The sequence below is a fragment of the Diceros bicornis genome, chromosome 24, assembly GCF_020826845.1.
Source record: "Diceros bicornis minor isolate mBicDic1 chromosome 24, mDicBic1.mat.cur, whole genome shotgun sequence".
Taxonomy (NCBI): Eukaryota; Metazoa; Chordata; class Mammalia; order Perissodactyla; family Rhinocerotidae; genus Diceros; species Diceros bicornis.
In genome coordinates, this window is record NC_080763.1 from 47,950,177 (window position 1) to 47,972,337 (window position 22,161).

Below are 22,161 nucleotides of genomic sequence, written 5' to 3' on the forward strand. Positions count from 1 at the left end.
CCTTCTACCTGACGGGGGGTGGGCGTCTGTCCCTCCTTTGAGAAGCGTTCCTGGACCCCACTCCTCCACCCCTTGACAAGAACGCCAAGACAATTCACTGGGGAAAGAAAAGCTGTTCAACAAACGGTGCTGGATAACTGGAGAGCCACGTGCCAAAGAACGAAGTCGGAGCCCTACACTCGTCATATACAAAGTTAACTCTGACGGTATCAAGTGTAACAGGGAAAACTATACAACTCTTAGAAGAAAACACAGGAGTACATCGCCATAATCCTGGAGTTGGCGATCATTTCTTAGATATGACACCAGAATTACAAGCAACAAAAAATAAATCAACTTAAAACTTTTTTGCTTCAAAAGGACACTATCAAGAAAGTGAAAAGACAATCTGCCAAATGTGATAACATTTTTGCAAGTCATGTATCTGCTAAGGGACTTGTATCTAGAATATATGAAGAACTCTTACAACTCAATAATAAAAAGACAAATAACCCAATTAAAAATGGGCAAAGGATCTGAGTAGATAATTCTCAGGGAAGATACACAAATGGCCCCTAAGCACAGGAAAAGATGCTCAACATCATTAGCCATCAGGGAAATGCAAATTAATTCAGAATGACATACCACTTCAGATAGCCACCCAGTAGGATGGCTGTCATCCAAAAGTCAGATAATAAAAAGTGTTGATGAGAAATGGAATGTGGAGAAATTGGAATCCTCATATATTGCTGGTGGGAATGTAAAACGGTGCAGCCCTTTTGGAAAAATAGTCTACAGTTTCTCAGAAAGTTAACCATGGAGTTACATTTGACCCAGCAATTCCATGCCTGAGTAGAATACAGGAGGACTGGAAGCACAGGTCCACACACAAACTTGTACACGAATGCTCACAGCAGCATTATTCATAACAGCCCCAGAGCGGAAACAACTCAGATGTCCATCAACGGATGAATGGATAAAGAAAACGTGGACCATCCATATAAGGAATATTATTCAGCTCTAAGAAGGAAGCAAGTACTGACACGTGTCACAATATCGATGAGCCTTGAAATATGAAGTTAAGTGAAAGAAGCTAATCACAGAAGACCTCATATTATAGGATTCGTTTTATGTAAAGTGTCCAGAACAGGCACATCTACTGAGACAGAAAGCAGAGGAGCGACTGCTTAGGGCTGGGGGAGGGCGGGGAAGAGGGATTGGGGGTGATAGCTGAAGGGTACAGGGTTTCTTTCTAGGGTAATGAAAATGTTCTAGAGCTGACTGTGGTGATGGTCGCACAACTCTGTGAATATACCCAAACCATTGAAGGGCACGTTAAACTTGAGTGAGTGAACTGCGTGGTGTGTGACCTGTCTCCATAAAGCTGTCACACGCACAAGAAAGGGCAGGATGCAGCCACGACGGGGGAGCATCCTTGGACTCCAGCTTTCCTCTTGACCCCTCTCGTCCTCACTGTCCCTGCAGGGTGTCTTCCTTCCCACCACGTTCCGCGCCAGGAGTGTCTGGATCTGTCCATCCCCGTCGCCCTCCCATTCTCTTGGCTGGACCACTGAGTGTGCCAGCCTTTCATCGCCCGGTGTCCGTGACAGCTGCAGCCAGTCTTCAGGGTTCTTTCTGATAGAAGATTCCAGACTTGAGAAGGATCGGCTTCCTTCTAGATATCAGGCTGCCTTTGTGAAGTGGCACTCAGTGGCCAGGGGCACCCAGATCCTGTGCTTTAGCTGGGTGCCGGGTCCACATGACTCCCACAGCCCCAAGAGTGAGCAGAATCCTGACACTAGCGCTCACCTCCAGCTCCGCAAGGGCAGCGAGGGTGCCAACAGGCCCTGTGGAGACAAAGACAAACACGGCTGGTCCTCCACCACCGAGACACTCGCCAAGGAGCAGACAAGACAGCTCTTGGCTGAAGGAAGACTGTGCTGAGTGTCTCAGAAAAGGAAGTGGGCAATGCAGATGGGGGTCTAGGAGCCAGGCCTTGAAGGAGGAGAATTTCAACAGAGAAGGGCATTCCAGGTAGGTGGGACAGAACACGCAAAGACGTAAAGACAATATGTGTGAATCATATGAATTCATCATTTGTACGGGGAAAAAATGATCAAATATCAGCAATTTCATATAAGTCGATATAAAGCAGGCACATGGGGAGAAGAGCCCAGTGCAGCTAGACCAGTGGTTCTCAAAGTGTGTTCCACGGAATCCTAGGGTCCTGAGATCTTTCAGCGGACCTGTGAGGTCAAAGCCATTTTCATAACACTGAAGCATTATTTGCCCTCTTCCCAGGGCTGCCACTGACACTGACATTACACTGGTGGAAAAGCCATGATGGAGAGAGCTGCTGGAACCTTGGCCCAAATCAAGGCAGGGGCACCAAGCTCTACCCGTGGTCAGTGTCCCTTCACTACCACACACACATGGAAAAATGCAGCATACTGAGGAAGCAGTAACAGTACTTAATTGTATTGAATCTCCACCCTTGCGTACACATCTCTTGAATATTCTGCGTGGTGAAATGCCAGGAGGGAAGGACAGCGGCTGCCATGAGGAAGAGTGCCCGAGCGGGTGGTGTCTGAGTCACGAGCTGAACCAGCCGCGTGTTGAGGGAACACCACTTGGACTTGAAAGAACGACTGACAGACAGACTATGCCTGTTCAGGCTGGAGTTGTGGACGAGCATCTTCTCACAAATGAGTGATGGGAGCTGGCAGTTCAAGGGAAACAGCTGACAGCATCTGTTGCCAAGGTTAAAATCTGAGCTCTCAGGCGAAAATGAGGGTTTGGGAAAACGTGTGTCTTCACGGGGAGCCCGAGAGTCCCGAGAGCTGAGGACTCTCCTGACGAGCTCGACAGTGACGCTAACAAAGGTGCTTTTTGGATATGTGTCATCAAACGTGTCAACATCTAGAAGATCTGCATCGCCCCATGACCGGTGTTTGCCAGTGACAAACACCCGATATACAAAATCACCCAGGGGTCAAAGAGCCATTCGAAGGGCAAGACCGACCAATGGGTGTCACTGGACAGAGGATGCACATTTCACAAAACTCACCAAGGTGGTTTCAGAATCCACATGGTGAGGAATCTTTAATAAACTCCCACCTGTCCAGTTTGGGGCTGGTATCAAAGCAGAAGACCCACAATTGCCTTAAAAAGGCATTAAAATACCTCTCCCTTGTCCAGCAGTATGTCTCTAAGAGGCTGGACATTCCTTACACACTTCAGCTAACACAGCACATGACAACAGACTGAATGCAGAGGCCGAGGTGAGAATCTCCCTGTGCACTGTCTCCTAGTGAGCCAAAGAGACTGGCAAAAATGTAAAACCATGACACACATATCATTGAGTCTGTTGTGGTTTCAGAACATCCTTATTTTTTCAGTTAAAAATAATTATTAATGTTAGCACGTGAATTTATTGTCATTATTTTAAAATAAATTGATTTTTAAATGAATATTATTTTTATATAAATACTAATTTATTTTCAAATCTATTCATATACAAATAATATAAATTATCATTTACTTTATTTATAATGATTTAATGAACACCAATTTTCAATTTTTGTGAATTACTATTATTTTTGATGAATAGATATTGTAAATGAATTAATAAATACTTCTCAGTTTTAATTTCTAGTATGGTAGCCACCAATAGATATAAGCACATGAGCTGTGGCTCTGTAACTGCTCAGCTTTGGTTCTGTAATTGTTGAGAGTACAGGGGTCCTGAGACCACAACCTTTGAGAACCGCTGGCCTAGAGCACAGGCGCTGCCCCCAGCCTGGCGATGCAGTGTCCACTTAGAACAACCGACCCACGCTCCCCCTGAGCCCCTCGGCCTGGCTTCTTCTGCGTCCCCCAGTCCCCTGCCCTGGCCACCCCACCCAGGGCTGGACCCTGCCCTGCCGCCTCCCCTGGAGGAGCGCACTGGAGCCTCATACCTTTGGTCACCTTAACAAGAGCTGAGGAAATCTGTAGCAGCATGAGCAGCATCCCCTGACCTCAGTCTCCTCCTCCACGGCCACGGAACTGTCCTGCCAGCTAAAGAGGGAGGAGAGAGCTTCTGTGACCTGAGATCCCCAGGTCTGTGCACCTGTGAGCTCCAAGTCAGTGTACCTGTGAGTCCGGGTCTGTGCACCTGTGAGTCCGGGTCTGTGCACCCATGAGCATGCGTGAATGATGTCTAGAGCAGTGTCGTCCAGGGTAGCTGAGACACCAGGGGATTCCCCAAGTCCCCACCCACCTTTCCCTCCTGGAAACCCCTAAGCAGCCTACCAGGATGCCTGGCAACTGGTGGGAAGGGGTCAGGACAGGAGCACTCCGAGGGTCCAGCTCAGTCAAGTCCGGCAGCAGGGGGCAGGGAGACCAGCCTCCCTTACGAACCCCAGGCAGGTGATGGTCCGGCACTGCCCACTGGCCTGCTGGGGACCCTGGGTGAGTCCTTGCCCCTCTCTGGCTTCAGTTTCCCTATCTGGGAATGGAGGGCACGTGGCCACGTGACTCCAGCCGAAGGTTCCCAGTCCTTGGCAGTGACTGACCCTCCATACTTGGGGACCCACGCCCTCCGTGCAGCCCTGGCCCCACCCTGGCCCCTGGTGGCTCGCCACTCGCCCTCCCTACCCCTCGCCCCTCATTCTGCCTCGTACCTCAGATAACCGGGGAACCTGTCACTGAAGGAGGCCAGCCACTGATCCATAGTCTCTCTGCCCTCACTCTCGCTGAGCTGGAAGATGGGCTGCCGTAGATTGTCCAAATCCGGGCCCTGCAGGGAGCAGCTGGTGGGTGAGCCCAGCCCTGGGCTCCCAATCTCCTCCAGGGAGGACCCGGTCTGCCCCCACCACCCAAGGCCCACGCCCGAGTCCAGCACACAGGCCCCTGGGCCGGCACTGCTGGGATGAGTGCGGTCCTACTGGTCAGCGCTGGTGTGCTCCTGTCGCTGTGATCTCCCGAGCTCCCCACAGCTGTCCTGTTCGGGGCCCTGCCTCCACCTCTCCCCTTTGGACGTCCCAGTCCCCCAGCTCACAGCGTTGCCCTGAGAGCAGGGGCCCCGGCCTCGTTGTTGGGTTCGAGGCCCCGCACCGGCAGAACTGTGTGTGGTTTGGGTGAGGGCGTCAGGCCCAGGCCAGGGGCGGAGAGAGAGAGAACTGGAAAGGGAGGATGGAGGCCCCCAGCCCCCACACCCACCCGAGGGGTCTGTGGCTCACCCTGTGCACCCTGAAGACGTTGTTCAGCTTCCAGATGTCCATGTCCACTTGAGCACTGAGGTGCCCTGACGTCCCGGGCCCCAGCGTCCTGACATGGGCGGCCAGGGCCTGGACGTACTCCCCGAAGACCACCATATGCAGACTTCGCACAAGGCTCTGACCCCCAAAGAGACAAAAAGATGGACAGGCCCGAGTGAAGGCGGTCCCAGGACACGGCCCAGCTGGCCTTAGTGGCGCACCCTCGAGGACAGGCGGTGGCAGTGTGTTACACACCCACCACTAGCATGGGTTTCTGGGGGCCTGTCCCTCCACCCCAGTGATCAAACCCCTAACCACTGGGCTTCAGAGGTGGCCTGCCTCAGCTTCTAGGAGTGACCTTCTGCAGTCACTCCTAGAGGCATGTCACCTCCCCGAGTCTGCCTCCCCCTTGGGAGACCGAGGGCCGGCAAGGGTGACCATGAGGACCATCTAGCCCAGCCCATCTCTGGCCCTGGGCCTCCTTGTTGGCACAGGGTTCCCAGCCCCTTTGAGACCCAGCCTGCATTTGGGGAGGTCAGGATCCCTGTGGCCATGCAGAGCTGACTCCCAGGGTGCCCACCCTCACCCCCCTCCTACCTCGTATGTGGGAGTATGGTGCATGACGGTACAGCGGCTCAGGCCCTGCCACAGGGACTGCAGAGCTTGGACCAGATCCTTGTCACTCTTCCCAAAGTAACCCCTTAGCAGACTCTGAGGACAGGAGGGTCGGACGTCACCACAGCCCAAGGCATCCAGGCTGGCTGTGCTCTCTCCAGCCCTCACCCTTTCTCCCCTCCAGCCCTGTGGCCCCCACCATTCCCCACCGGGCCCACAGTCCTGACCAGAATGGCCCACACAGAGAGAGCCAGAAGCTCGCCCACTGTTGGCCCCAAAGCTCTGTCCACCCTCCTCCTGCCAACTCCCGGGTGCAGCCCAGGTTCAAACTGCAGCCGCTGACTGAGCCCCTCCCAGAGCCCTCCCCAGTCCTCCTGGAGTCCCTCTCCTCTCCCCTGGAGCACTGCAGCATGGCATGCCCCCCGATGATGCTTGCTCCCCCAGATCTGAGCTCCAGAGACATCAGGTGGGGAGACCACAGCTACCGCACCCTGCATGCAGCCCTGGTCTGCTCAGTTCTCAGTGGATGCCAAAGCGGGGTGGGTGGGGGAGGCAACACCAGCCTGCTCAGTGTCTAGCCAGGGGACCTGACAAGTCCCATCCCTGCTATGACCCTTGGCGCTCCATGTGCATGATGCAGCCTCGTCAGCATCATCTAGAAAACGTGATGCCAAGTCCACGATTCACTGTGGCTGCCTGGAGCTCTGCATGGAGAAGGACCCTGGGCCTTCATCTGGGCCCAGAGCAGACGAATGCTGGGACTGAGGGGCAAGGTCTGCCACAGCGCAGGGTGAGGCAAGGGCAGTTCCTGCTGTGCCTGTGATCCTAGGAGGAGATGAGCTCTCTGGGGCTCTCCAGCTTGGGAGCTTCCCGTGCCACACTGAGCCAGGTGCTCAGATCTCTGTGGAAGATCCAGTGGCAGCTACCTAGGGAGCCGATCCCCACAATGGAAATGGATCCCTGGATTGAGAAGCAGGAATGCAGACCCGCCCTTACCAGCACCTCCCATCTTCCCGCCCAGGAGGCCCCCGTGAAGAGAGGCCAGAGTGGGCCTTGCCCTCGGCCCACAGCTGAATGGATCCTGGGAGGCCCTGAACCCTGAATTAGATGGGAAACTCTCACCTGTGGTTTCCACATCCTGGGGGCCACCTTGCCCTCTCGGGGCTTCATCTCCAGGGTCAGGCCCTGGGCATCCACCGGGACCCCTGAACTCTGGGCAAGGCCCAGCCTTGAAGGCAGCCACAGCTCAGGGGGGAGGCAAAGATGATCAGGCATGGAGGCCCTTGCATCCCAGTGGAGGGGGGCTTCACCCACCTGGGGATGCACATGGGTCAGAGATGGGATCAGAGGGAGAGGGAAGAGGGTCCCGCCTGGAGGAGCGAGTGTCAGGCCTCAGCTGGCCCGACAGGACAGGCGATTTCACAGGTAGAGAGAAGAAGGGGCAGGTCTGGCTGAGGTGACAGAGGGAAGCAAATGTGGACCCTGCCCAAGGAGGTGCCCTCAGTGAGGATGGAGCCAGGCCCCGTGAGGGGCTACAGGCCCAGCCCAGCCCAGCCCCGGATAGGGGCCCTCCCTCAGGCCAGACAGGAAGCTGAGCCTGTCCTTCTCCTGCTCCAGACAAAGGACTCAGGCTGGGAGGCAGGAGGCCTGACGGAGACGTCTCCAACCAGGTTCCATCGCTGGCGCTTTGCCATGTCCCGTCCCAGCAAAGGCTCTGTTGGGCTGGACGGAAGCCAGGGAGACAGGCCTCCTGCCCAGGTTCTCTGGGAGCAGAAAAGACCCCAAGCCATGGCTGGGGGGCGGGCATCACCTGGCACAGGGCTCTGACTCGAGGCAGGAGGTGGTCCCGGCCACGGTCCTCAATAAATCTGATGTCACCTTGCACAGTTGGGTCCAAGTCAGACGGGGAAACGTGGGCCTGGGTCAGCGACTCCCATGTGTTCCTGTTGGGGGCAACCAAAGGGGCCCGTGGGGCTGTCCGGGGACCATGTGGGCCCAGCATAGCCCCCGAGATGCATGGTGTCGGTCCATGCTCCCTCCGCCAGAACCGATGGGAAACAGACGCTCATTTCTGTTGCTGTTGTCTGTTTCATCCCCACTGTTTTTTCTAAACGCATTTATGGAATAAGTGTTACATCCATGTGGCTTAAAACACAAAAGGTACAGTGAAAACCTCCTCTCCCCAGAGGCAGCCAGTGTTATTGGCAGCTGGTGTTTCCTACACGAAATCCTGCAATTCCCTACACACATGTGTGGTGGTGGGGGGAGGGGGGATGTCTTCACTCTTTTATCACAGATGGCAACAAATCTACGGTCCACATGGATTGGCCCAGAGGGTCCAAAGCCTGGCCACGTAGCCGCCAGCTCAGCTGGCCCCCTGCCCCCTACGGGGACACACCTGAGGATGCAGCAGTTTCCCATCACGTGCAGCTCGGGGAAAGTCTGGTCACCGGCGTTCTGCTGGATGAAGCGTGCAGCCTCGTCCTTGTAGCTTCAGTGTGAAGGCAGAGATGCCAGCCCCTCAGACCAGGCACAGCCCCACAGCTCGGCACCACCCCGCCGGACCCTCCAGACTCTCCCTTCTCAGCTCAACTGCTGCTTCTCTCATAGAATCACAAATAAGGGTGATGATAACCATGATGGAGACAAGGCAGCGAGGTTGTACTTGGGCTGGCTCTGTGCCAGGAACGGACTAGATGCTTCCTAAGGATCTTTTCATCTAATGCTCTCCATGACCCTTTGGGGTCAATGCTTCCAGAACAGGATGGGAGCAGGGTTTTTCCTGTGGCCTGGAATCACAGCATACGCTGCATTCTAGAGGCCCGCCCTTCCCGGCTGGTGAAGGAGAAAGCCGGGGAGAATTCAGCACTCCTGGAGGCAGGCTGGCCTCCTGTGAGAGGCTGAGTAAGGCCTGGGAGTGTTCACAAGAGGAGGAGGCGGCGCCCCACGCCCGCCTGGGCCATCACAGCTGTCCCCCCACTGCCCTGAGCAGAGAGTGGGGAGAGCGTGGGGAGAGCTCATATCCTCCCTGCTCCCCAAAGGCAGGAAAGAATGGGCACTCTTGAGTGAGTCCCAAGAATGCGGATGAAGGTTTCAAACTGGGCACTTAGCTGGTTTTCTGTAACATTTAAACCTGGCTGATTTCACCTAAAATTCCACATGTCCAGCCTCTCTTAAGTAACCCACCTGGTGCCAGCCCCTCTGGAGACCCTGTCCCAGGTGAACACGACCATCTGAAGACCCCAGAGAAAGGAGCCTCCTGATGCGGCCGCACACAGCGCTTCATCCAGAACTTGCTTCTTAATAACTCCCTGTGGGACCAAGGAGTCCACAGCACCTACACTCGCCCAGGCCCCTAGGACAGAGGCAGAGGCCCCGCCCACACAGAGCTGGGTGAGGGGCCCAGGGGTTTGACTGCTGCTATGAAAACCAGAGCTGGGAAGTGGACACTGCCCCCGCTGCAGGTTTAAGGGAGCACCCAGAAGTTGAGTGACCAAGATAAACAGTAATTTACTGGGATACTTGTAAAACTCGAAACCACTGCAAAAGAATCCATGATGAGCAACATGTCAAATTTTAAATAAGGACAGGCTCCGACCCTGCACTTCCCCGACACCCTCCCTGGCCCCCCAATCCCAGCCCTGCTGTCCAACACAGGAGCCCCGAGCCCCGTGTGCTGTTCAAACGTCAACTAATTAACATTAAATACAATCTAAACCTCAGTCCCTCCAGGGAACTCGCTCAACAGCCCCCTGGGGCTGGTGCCTCCGCATTGGAGGACGCTGACATGGGACATTTCCGTGGTCACACTCGGCTGTCTCCAGAGCCAGGGTGGGAGGGGGAGCAAGGGGACTGGGGGACCCGAAGTCAACCCTGCCCCCTTCCCCTGCATCAGGGGCTGGCTAAGGGCATGGTAGCCAGCAGCGGGTGGGCTTGGTTAGTGCTCTGACTTGAGTTACGTGGACTCAGCCGCCCATGCCCCTTGGCTGGGCAGGGGCCACCTTTGCACTTACCTTTCCAGAAACTTTGAAAATGTTCCTAGAACCATGTCTTGAACCTGTCTGGTGATGGGCGGCCCATTGTGTCGGACTGCGTTTATGCATTCTTCCAACAGCTGTCAGTCAAAGCAAGCAGGCTTTCAGGGGGACCCTGGGCTGATCATACAGCCAGTGGACACTGGGAGGATGTGGCCTTCCCCAACTTCATGCCTGTCACAGCTGTCCCCATCCCTTGCCCCCCTGACTGCTGCAGATGTCACGCCTCGCACCAGGAGCATGACTCCCCCATCCTGGCAGGCCTCTCTCCCTCGCACCCCGCACTGTGTCCTGCAATCAACCAACCTGAACAACGTCCTCATCCACACTCTGGACTTCTCCCGTTTGGACCGGAGGTGGCCCCCTGCCCCCGAGCTGCTAACTTCCCACCCGACACTCTGCACAGGGCATCTTGGCATAAAGGCATTGAGGACACCCAATGTCCCCAGCATCTCCTTTTCTCCCTCTGACCCTGAGTGGTCAAGGAAGCAACAGAAACCCCTGGCCCCAGATCCTCTAAAAAAAAACCCACCCCTCCAAGACACAAACACACACACACACACACACACACACACACACACACACACAAACACACACGCTGGTGGCCTGTCCTCCTTCTGGGCCAAACATCCCTCACTCTCATGGGCCAAATGACCACCTCCTCGAGGCTCAGCGCCCTCCCTGCAGAAGTCCCGCCCGCCCCAGGCACCCATCTCTACGCAGGTCCTCACTGAGACCCGGGCAGTCAAGTTCATGAGCTGAGAGGCTCCAGGAAGAGGCCTCTCCCCAAAAGATACGCCCTGCACCCCAGCACTGGGATCCCACCGTTCACGGGCCAGGCCTCCGGGTTGAGTGCTGTCTACTCCCCGCTTGTCTCTGCCCGACGCCCTCAGACAGTGTGTATACGCCAACGCTGTCCTTGCTGAAATGCCCCTGAGCCCCAATCTCCACCCTGCCCTGTCCCCTCCTTGCTGCACCTCGCCCCTGACCACCGTCGTCACATAGTCCTGCCCCCACCCGCCGGGCACTCAGGAAGGGCCAGGAAGCCTTGTGGTGGCACCTTGAAAGGTGCCAGCGGGCATTTACCTGGCGGATGTTGTGGAACATTGGCTGGAGAGATGCGGCCCACTTTTTCTGATCACAGAGCAGGAGTTTTCTTAGACGCTCTTCCAACTCCTCCTGCCCAGAACACAATGAAAACAGCTTTTATCCCAACACTCTTCTCCGAGGCGCAGCCAGGTCCAGCCCCTCTACAGCTGAGGCTGCCGTCCCCGCTGAGGACAGGGATGAGGGGTAAGAACGGAGTCAGCCTGGGGCCCCCGCCAACCAGCGGCCTAAACTCCCCCCCGGGAGGTGCCCAGTTTCCTGAGCAACCCCCTTCTTTCATGGCCTCCATCCCTCTGGCCGTCAGGGGTGGTCTGTGAAGCACCTTCTAGATACTCCCCCCTCTTCATTCCTGACAAGGCGTCTGCTTCCCGTCGTCACCCACCACTCGATTGGGGACAATGAACATCTACCTCTCCCTGGGAACCAGAGCCCCTGCGGCAGCTGTGAGCTGACAGGGGCGCCCGGAGACCCCAGTCTGGGGGACACACAGGCCGCGGACCGCTAGGACTGACAAGGCCTGGCCAAGCACCTGGAGGTTACTGAGGCCTGTGGGAACCAGGCTGCGCCAGGGAGGCCAGGGCGCTGGAGCCCGGCTCCTGGCCAAACCCCTAAGTGTGACCCCTCGGGCCAGCCCACAGGCAGTGACAAAGGCTTCCCAGGCAGGCTCACGGGGAAGCTGTTCTCCCCACCCCTGGCCTGGGGCGCGGCCAGTGCACTGCGGTCTCAGAGGGAGTTGCCGGCAAGGACCCTGGCCCGTGCTCCCTCCCATGTCTGCATTCTGGGCCCAGGCACCTCCACCTGGAGGACTGCTTATAGGGGGCCCTGGCTGAGCACTCAGTACCCTTCCACTCCTAGCCCTTCCTCCCACTCCCCCCATGCACCTGATCCTCACCCGGTCCCCAGGGAGATGGAACAGGGGAGCCAGCGCCTGCTGGTACCACCTCAGTAAGACTTGACAGGCTGCACTGTTACATTCATTCTGGCTGCTGGTCTGAACTGACCACTCGGACACCTGACAGCTCAGCCAGCTCCTGGCACCCAGAGTGAGGAAGAACAGAGAGTGATGAGCCCTGTCTTCTTTAACCCAGCCCACCTACAACACTGCAGTTTCAGGGAGAGCCGTGAAGGAGCAGGAGGCCTCAGACCCAGGTGCTTCGTGGAGACACAGCCCTGAGTCTGGCCATCGCGTCTTGTTAGCAGCTGAGGAAATGGCTGGGGGAGTTTATATACCAGTTACCGGAAAATTCCAGTTAAATCTACACCCATTCTTTGTCTCACTGTCACAAAGCTTAGTTTCCAAGCTAAGAAGGGCAGAGAGCCTCCCCAGACCCTGAAGTGTCTTCCACTAGTTCCCATGACCGCTGACACACCTGTGCCCTGAGACCAGAAACGCTGTGACAGGAGACCACGTGGGTTGAAACTGATGGCAGTAGAAAACTGTGATGGGGCCAGCCCCGTGGCTTACTGGTTAAGTGCGCGCATTCCACTACTGGCGGCCCGGGTTCGGATCCCGGGCGCGCACTGACGCACCGCTTCTCTGGCCACGCAGAGGCCCCGTCCCACATACAGCAACTAGAAGGATGTGCAACTATGACATACAACTATCTACTCGGGCTTTGGGGAAAAAAAGGAGGAGGACTGGCAATAGATGTTAGCTCAGAGCCAGTCTTCCTCAGCAAAAAGAGGAGAACTAGCACGGATGTTAGCTCAGGGCTGATCTTCCTCACAAAAAAAAAAAAGAAAAGAAAAGAAAAGAAAATTGTGATGTCCCCTCAAGTCCTAACTGTATTTGCCATGGACTAAGTGTGTGCCCCCATCTTGGGACAACTGGCTCTCCATCCAAGGCTCACTGGGCTGCTCTGTCCCTCACCAGTGCTGAGGGAGCCAGACTGCATACTGGTCAAGGCAGCAGCGATTCCTGGTCTTGTGTTCCCCCTGCGGCCCACTCTGTGACAGCCTCGTGCCCCTGACCCACAGCACAATGTTACTCCCCACATGACAGTGGTCAAGGGCCACAATCAGCACCCCCTACTCAGTCCTAGGGGTAGGCTCCAGGTCTGGCTCAAGTTCACCACCCAGAGCGCACTCTGACCCTCCCGTGCCTGCTCTCCCCCAGATGCAGGACAAGGGGTGTGGGGGATTAGAATTGGCTACCCCAACTTGTGTCTCTTTGGCATAAGGATTATTTTGGGCTGCTTACTTTTAAAAACTGCAGACGTGGGAGAACCTCTGAAAAGTAAAATTTACCCTTTGTAAGTGACATTTACATTTGTAAGGGAAATCCCCACCTGTAAAGATATCTCCCTCTCTGTACCAGGAAGATGCAGAGATGACCTTATCTCTAGAAACTCTTATCAGTGAGAAAGGTAAGGACTTAAATCTGCATAATAACCTTACCCTTTACTCAAGCTTTTCTGGTAATCTCCCATAACTCACTCCCCCACCCCCAACATCCTCCTTTGTCTTTAGCTGAAGATAGTATTTAAGATGAGAGTCTCTACCATTTTGGCGAGTTACTCAGTTTTTCCTGGGTTTCTCCCATGTATACATGTCATAAAGCTTTGTTCGAATTCTCCTCTTATTCTGTCTCATGGCAATTTAATTCATACCCCAGCCAGAAGGACCCAGAGGGTAGAGGATATGTCTTCCTCCCCTACAGTTTGGCAACTTAAATGGGATAAAATTTCACTGGCTGGACACTGCTCACTCCTGGAACTACTGTAGCCAAGAGATCCTGGACCCCTGACAAGAGCCAGCAGGAGGTAAGAGTTCTTACCATGTCAGTCTCCCAGATCTCTGTCTGCAGGGTCCAAGGAAGCGAGAGTGGTGAGTTTTCTTCCTTTTCTAAATTTATATTACCAGGAGAAAATATTGGTGAAGCTAGCTTCTTGGACTCAGCAACTCTAGGAAATTTGGTTGAGTACTCATTAGGAGTAGATCCTTTTCTTCCCAGAGATAGTATTTTTCCTCGTCTGTGTCTTTTTTGCTGTTTTTCATAAGACACAGGCATCTCTATAAGCTTGATGTCTGGGAATATGCGCATGAGGTGAAAGCTGTTGCTAAGGGCGTCTTGGAAGCCAAAAAGGCCAAAAATTTGGTGGGCATGGATCAAGCAGTTAAGAGCTATTAGGGCACCATAGACCTCAAGAAGTCTCCTCTGAAAGGATGAGTTGGGTCACAGAATGGAGTAGATGACACAAGTCCCCCCACCAACTTCAAGAAAATATCCATGCAATGATGAAGTACTCTGTAAAGCACACACGATCCCCAACCCTGCGGCACCTCCCCCTTGGGTATTATTCTGGCTCCAAGAGACCCAAAGCTTAGCTAAAGCTGTTAATGCACATGTCAGATGAGGTGTTTTTCTTTTGTCTTGCTCTGTGTCTTGAGAGCTTGGCTTTGTGACCTTTCTTGTCTCCGCCATCTGGAGGATGCATGTACCAGCACGCATCTTGGCGGTCAGTCAAGTAGACTGGGGTTTTGGGAGGTGCTCTCTTTGTCCGGCTGTGTCAGCTCTCAGGGGAGTTTGTCATAAGGGGTCCCAATTGCTTTCATAAGGGGCCTTTGTCTCTCAACCTTCGTTGCTTGTTGTGCAACAATGGCCTTTGCTTTCTTAGGCTATTTTGGGGAGTGAATTTTCTGGATCTCTTTTGTGGACGCCTCTTACATCCATGGTTAAGCTTATGGGTATGAGTCGCTGTTAAGATCCTGCTCGTCAATGTGGCCAGACGATGGATTGTTTAAATTGGAAAAACTTCTAAATTGGGGGAAAAAACGTTGTGAGCACTCTCATCATAACTGTTTTATTGGTACCTATAAAAAGGCCAAATCAAAAGAAGGCAATACAAAAAAATAATAACTAGCCTAAAGATTCTAACTCAGGTTACAATTAAATTGAGAAAATGTAAAAATATAAGTGTTGATAACATTATAAAGGTTGGAATGTTTGAGCTAGTTTTATATAAAGAGGTTATATCAACTTTGCCTGAATATGTTTTAAAATGTCTGACTGGGAATGCGTCCGCTGTCCAAAATTATAAGACCAAGACCTATTGATAAACTCCTAATGAAAACTATGATTAGAGGTATAAGAGTTGACAGAATTCAGATGAAATTTTGTAGAAAAACTGATATATTTACGGGCTTTATCTGAAGTGATCGTATCTCTTTTTGCCTAATTGTATTATAGATTGTATTGTGGGGATATTCGTTGTGTCTCACTGGGGAACGTTTCCCCTGCCTGATTATAAGATAGCATATAAATCTGCCCTTAAGACAGTGTTGATTAAACTTACAAAAGGGAAGTCAATGGGGTTGCCTGAGCCCACACAGTATGAGATAAAAACTAGAGGCTAATATCAGGTACTAATAAAAAGATAAGAAAAGCTCTTCCTTCCAGGTAAATTGGTCTAGGGTTGAACTGTACACTTAGAAAAAAAAGGCCTTTGTTAAATGCCTTGTGCAGACTTTTAAAGGTATGATATGTTGTTCTGAAAGTTTTAGAACATACAAATCTTTGATTCACCTCTTAAGTTAAACATTTCCCTGATATAAAAAAGCAATCGGAAGGATGTAGCTGGAGGGACGGGTCAGCCTCCTTTGTCAGACTGTAATCCAGGTCTTTGGGGAACTGGAGGGAACCGTCTTTTGTCTTGCAAATCTCTGCGAGGCTGGAGGTATGGCTCTAGAAAGCAGTTCAAAGTTCACCTGTCTTTTGCCAATCCCAAAGCCTCCCCTGTTCCTCTCAAAATACTCCTAGATATTGATTGAGACATTAGAAAACCGATAAGGCAAATATGCCCCAGAAACGCCATCTTGAAGAAAACTTGACTGCTTTCTCCCTCCTTCTCTAGCATCTAAGAGCAATTCTTTGAAATGCAAATGTTTCTCAGAAACTAGTGGGTTTTGTATTGCACCTGATTCATAACAAAAATTTAATGTCTCTGTCTGTGTCTACCTGTGTGTTCACGTGTGTCGATACATATGTCATCTATGTGTGATATTTTACCTCCGGATGGTACAGCCAAAATTAAGAGCTTTGTTTAATTGACTTAAAGTAAGCACTTACATGTCTTTCAAGTTAACGTGATATAAAACAATCTTTGGTGAATGAATGCTTGTTTAAGCTTGTTGGTTTGATTAAAATAGGCATGTCCTCAGAGTTATCAGCATCGGATATGCTGCAGACATGCAGTCTGGGTCTACTGGTCAAACAAGCTCGGGTTATCCCTGTTACAAATTTGTCAGCAAAAATAGCTTAAAATGATAGCTAATTTTGTCTAATGTCTTATGAAGTTTTCATGGGTAGTAGAAACATAATTGTGGGGAACAAATGATTTAGATGTAAACGAGATAAGAGTTTAAACTTTTAGCAATAATTATATTTTATAATGTGTACTTAATAACTTCCAAAATATCTTTGGTAACTTGAAACTTTGAAGTTTTGCTAGGCTAATTTAAATGATAAAAATTCATTGTGTATTTAGATCATTTTCAAATAAGATAAGATATTAGACATTGATTACTTAATATAAGTTTATCTACTTTTGGCATCTTATTACAGAGAAATTAAAAAGTGTTTGGATTTATTAGTAAACACATCTTGTATTTTGTTAAAAGATTGTACTATAAAGTAACATGTTTCTAAAATTTTTTATAGAAATTTGTCAAGGCACAGAATGCTAATGTAAAAGACAGTTTATAATTGCGTACTTCTTAGCTTTTACATAAAAATTAAGGTTCCTAAGGGTTAAAAATTCTAATATGTGATTAAAGCTACTAAAAATTAAGGAAAATATGTTTGTATTCAAGGAAAGTGAGATGTTTTCAGTAAAGAAGGTATAAAGAATGGAAATTTTTTTTTTTTGAGGAAGACTGGCTCTGAGCTAACATCCATTGCCAATGCTCATCTTTTTGATGAGGAAGATTAGCTCTGAGGTAACATCTGTGCCCATCCTCCTCTACTTTGTATATGGGATGCCACCACAGCATGGCTTAATAAGCGACAAGCAGGTCCACGCCCGGGATCTGAACCCGCGAACACTGGACCGCCAAAGCAGAGTGCATGAACTTAACCGCTATGCCACCAGGCCGGCCCCAAGAATGGAAATATTTTTGTTTGTTGGGTTAAGTAGATAAATTTGTCCTAAAGCACTAGGAGGGAAAATGAGGCATGGGACAAATCCTGAATGTAAAAAGAAAGTTATAAAAGGTTTGTGGAAGAGAAATTCTGAAAAAAGAGTTTTGTACGTGGTCAAGTTGGCTAAGATTAAAATAAATTAAGTAAATGAGTTTTAATATCAAAAGTAAGTTGGTGCAAAATTAGAATTTGTTTTTTCCCCTCTCCTAAAAGGATAATTTTCTTAAACTTTTAGTCTGCTCTTGCTAAAGAATTTATGAAAGATTTTTTTCTTTGAGTAGTCTACCAGAAGGGTAAGGATTTTGTGTTTTATGAAAATAAATTTCCCATATTGTTTTTAGCAGGTCTTTAATCACAGGTGCTAAGGTTTTCTTACAGCTATTTAATTTTCTGCATTTGCCCGAAAATCTTGAACTGTCACCATGGTTAAATGGAAAAGAATTGTTTCATAGGGACCTATGATATTGTGTGGGTAAATGTTATTGATGTAATGTTTTAAAAATTATATAACATTCCTAAAATTCTGATCTGTCCTCGTTGTCAGTCATAATTCTAGTTATTATCTTGAACTGTTGTAGGTCATAAAAATAACCAAGTTTCTTTGTCAATTGTCATTTTTAAGTCTTTTGTCATTTACAGACAGTTTTGTTTTACTCTGCTTTTACAAATGTTTTCATCTTTAGAGAGATATTCATGGAAAGGACTCTGACACTTATTCTAAAATACAGGTTTCTGACAAAACTTTCAGATTATAGAACTGAACTGAGTAAAAAAAAATTACAGAACTCTAATGCAGAAACTGATGATTTCATGAACGTGCTAATAGGAGATTAAGATCAAGAATTGATTACAAAGGACCAAATGAACTGATGAGGATGATTATAAGTTCTTATGACTTTTGTTTGAAATATCGCTGATTTTTTAAAATGTTTTGTTTTTTCAGAGTTAAGGAAAACATTTTCTCTTTTCTCTCAAGCTATCTATGACTTATAGCAATTTGGTAAATTATACTTTTGTAAATAGACTTGAAACATTTATCTTTTCTCCCTACCTAATCCCTCCAGAATTTGGAAACTCTTAGTGAGTAGTATTGTTATTTTCATGGCAATATAGTCATTTGCATAAGTTCAATAAGAATCTGTTCTTCTCATAACAGGACACAATTGGAAACATTGGTTATATTAGCAAAGCTTTGACTGGAATGTCATATTTGAGCAAAACATGCATAGACTCAGATACGACCAGACTGCTTTTGAGGACCAAAGATTGGACTTTATGAAATAAAGCCACTTGGAAATATTGGCCTGGTACCTTGTTTACAGGGTTCCCAACAACCTTACCAGGTAAGTAAGGAAGAAGGTCAGTTATCTGGCAGGAGCCTGGAACCTCAATATTTTCTGGAACCTCAAAAGAAGAGAAGAATTCACCCAAATCTGTAGGTGTTACAGGCTTTGTCTGATAAGTCCTTGGCTTTTTTGGCCTCAAGAGGCTTTTAAAGTTCAATCTGAGATTCCTTATAAAAAGTTCCAGCAAAGCAAATTTAAAAAAGCCTATATGATCAGTTGCTATTCTTGCCATACTTATGTAAATAACTGGGCCAAATTTATTGAAACCAGACTTTTTTTACAAACCAGTTAGTCTTAATTTGGCTATTTTTGGTAAAAATGGAGTGATTTTAGAGAGAAAAATTATGTTTCAGTAAAAACTATAATACACATGTGTGGATATTAGATCCTAGTTCTGTTAATTTTCATTGAGGTTTTTGTTTTCTACCTGTAAACTGGACTGGATCCTAATTCTTCTAGTCTCCAAAATATCTAAGTACAAATCTCCAAACTAATGTTTCCAATTTTTTTCATCATTTTTGTATGAAATCATTGTGAACTGAAACCACCTTTTTCCTTAAGCCCTGCAAATCGAAGCTGGATAGCTTGATATAAACTTTGTAGAGATCCCCACGGTAGCATGCCTGTTTCTGCGTAAGCCACTCAAAAGGACACTTGAACACCTGATGATGACATTAGAGACATTTCAAACTACAAAAGACACTTCGACACTGACATCTAAAAATCTTCTTGGCTGGCTGCCCCTGGGCTCAGAAACTAGTTTCTAATTTTCTGTAACAATTACCCTTGTCTCTGTTTCTGTTTCCATAGAAATACTTCCTATTAAATACCTGATTGCTTGCTTCCACAATATAGGCCTAGCTTTGGGATCCCACCTGCATCACCGTCGCCTAAAATGAATTTAACAGGACTGATCTATTATCAGGACTAAGAAACGTGTTCAGTGAGATGGAACAATCTACCAACTCAGCTTCTGGACTATGAAACTTCTTAAAGTTTCAAAGGTGAGACTGTGGAGGATCTGAATTGGCTACCCCAAAGTGTGTCTCTTTGGCACAAGGATTATTTTGGGCTACTTACTTTTAAATACTGCACACATGAGAGAATCTCTGAAAAGCAGAATTTACCCTTTGTAAGAGACATGTACATTTGTAACGGAAATCTCCCTCTGTAAATGTATCTCCCTCTCTGCACCAGGAAGAAGGGGGGATGACCTTATCTCTAGACACTCTTATCAACGCGGAAGGCAAGGACTTAAATCTGCATAATAACCTTACTCTTGTTTACTGTGCTTTTCTGGTAATCTCCCACAGCCTACTCCTTCCACTCCCAATATCCTCCTTTGCCTTTAGCTGAAGATGGTATTTAAGATGAGAGCCTCCACCATTTTGGCAAGTTGCTCAGTTTTCCTGAGTGTCTCCCACGTATACATGTTATAAAGCTTTGTTTGATTTTCTCCTGTGATTCTGTCTTATGCCAATTTAATTCATATCCCAGCCAGAAGGACACAGAGGGTAGAGGATTTGTCTTCCTCCCCTACAGAGGCCTCGGTGGCAGATGCCCCTGGAAGCCATTTACCTGGAACAGCCTCACCAGCGTCTCCTGCATTCCGAACATCCAGTTAGTGAACGACTCTGGGTCCAAGAGGTTGCTGGCTGTGGGCTTCAGGGAGCTGGGACCTGCTTCTGAAGTCTCCCTGATGAATTGGAAGGAGCCATGAGGGCACAGAGCTGAGCATGGGGAGAGGGGCAGTGAGAGGGGCTGGGGTACGGAGGACAGCTCAGAGCTAAGGGCAGTGGACTCCAGGCTGGCAGCGCTGGGCAGGGCTGTGGGCATGCTCGCCCCTCCTCCTCCCCTGATGGTGCTGCCCCACCCCCACCCCTGCACACAGAGCCTGTGACTGGAGAGGGCAGCTGGGGTCAACAAATGGCAGCAAAAGGCTCTGCTGGTGTAGACAAGCCTCAGGGGTCACACACAAGCATTGGTCATGAGATCCCCATATACAGGCACAGACACAGCCTAACATGCACGCTGACACACACTAACACACCCATACACATACTGCACAATGAAGACACTGACACACACACACAAGCACACACCTGTGTGCACACACCGTCCCCAAGGCCACTGAGTCCGCCCTTCCCTGACAACACTCCCGCCCAGGTGGTCCTTCCAAAGGTCTCTGTGTTGACCACAGCCCTGAGCCTGAGGGTCACCACGCCCCTGTCTCGCCCAGGCCCCCAAGGCCCCCAGAGGACTCACCCCAGCTGCCCACACAAGGTCCTCTCGCCCCAGGCGTACAGCTCACAACAGCTCTCCCTGTCATGACTGTGGGAGGAGACGAGCTGGGAGAGGCGGCTGAGGAGGACCACCTGAAAGCACGTCCTGTACATTGCCCAGAGTGGGGCTCCCAACCGGCCTGCCCTCTGGGACCCCAGGGCCTGTCCCACGGCCTTGTCCAGCTCCTCCAGGTAGGGGCCCAGCTGGCCCCAGGGCTTCATGGTGGGCACTCGGGCCTCGGCATCTCTCATGAGGAGCTTCTCCAGATGACGGCCCCAGGCGGCAACTCCACCATCCTGGGGGTTGTCCTGTGCCCACTGCACAGTGGCCACCACTGCCTGGAGCTTCAGCTCCAGCTCCTGGTTGTACGAAATGCTCCCCAGGGCCTCCTGGACGATGGGCCACATGCTCTTGGCCACAACTTGGTACTGGGGACCACAGTCCTGCCCGTCCTCTGCCAACACCGAGATGCTCTGGCAGGCTTCCAGGAACCGCCCCTTCTGGACCAACCGTTGAAAGTCTGGAAGAAAGGAGCCCAGAAAAGAAGACTCAGAGGGGCCTTGGAAACATGGAGAACAGGTGAGGTGGGAGGGGGGCGCCTGCTGTGGGGATTCTTCAACGAAATTCCCACTCACATAAGGTGGATGTGGGCCAAGCTGTACTGAACTCACCCATCAGGGGAACCATTCAGAGGACAAGGCGACTGGTTTGAAGAGCCTTTGGGAACAGGGCTCTATGTGGCCAGTCAGGATGGGAAGGCCACAGATCTCTTACTATGGTTGCAGGAGACTGGGAGGCTTTGCACTGTGTCACCTTCAGAGCAGAAAATCATAACACTCAGCGCTTTCTTCTGATGAGCCTCTGAGCTCCCGGGCTATCCATGATCTGTGCCTTCACCAGCTGTGGGTTGTTAACCCAGCATCCTGACATAACAAAGGTACGTTCCCCACCAGAGGTCCAGAGACCTGGTAGAAAATGTTCTAGCACGTGGTTCTCAGCATGAATGCACATCAGGACCACCTGGAGGGTTCGTTCAAGCCCAGGTTGGAATTTGCATTTCTGCCAGGTTCCCAGGTGGTGCTGATGGTGCTGGTCCCAGGACCACACTCGGAGAACCACTGCTCTACCAGGTATCCAAGGGCAGTCCACATCCTGCCTCCTCGCCCATTCAGGATCAACTAGATAGACACGTAGGGAGATAGATAGATAGATAGGCAGATAGATAGATGTATAGATAGATGATAGAGAGACAATAGATAGACAGATAATAGATAGATGGATGATAGATAAAAGACAGACTGGTGAATGATGATAGAGAGACAGAGAGAGAGGAAGAAAAACAAAGAAAGAGATCTTCCGTAGAACCATCCTGGGAGGGGCCTGATCCACAGGCAGGGTGGGGGTGCAGGTGGGAGATC

General features: G+C 50.3%; 1 protein-coding gene across 1 annotated transcript; it reads right to left on the reverse strand.

The window, feature by feature from the left end:
* Positions 1-357: 357 nt before the first annotated feature.
* Positions 358-21,418, reverse strand: LOC131421194 (uncharacterized). The gene is made up of 13 exons (XM_058567914.1): positions 21,415-21,418; positions 20,726-21,263; positions 20,039-20,156; positions 10,955-11,047; positions 9,848-9,948; positions 8,233-8,325; positions 7,645-7,777; positions 6,957-7,148; positions 5,817-5,930; positions 5,202-5,357; positions 4,644-4,759; positions 3,949-4,038; positions 358-1,826 (listed from the first exon to the last, which is right to left on the reverse strand). Exons 1-13 carry the CDS (start codon positions 21,416-21,418, stop codon positions 1,778-1,780), a joined length of 1,797 nt encoding a protein of 598 aa, XP_058423897.1. The 3' UTR covers positions 358-1,777.
* Positions 21,419-22,161: the final 743 nt, after the last annotated feature.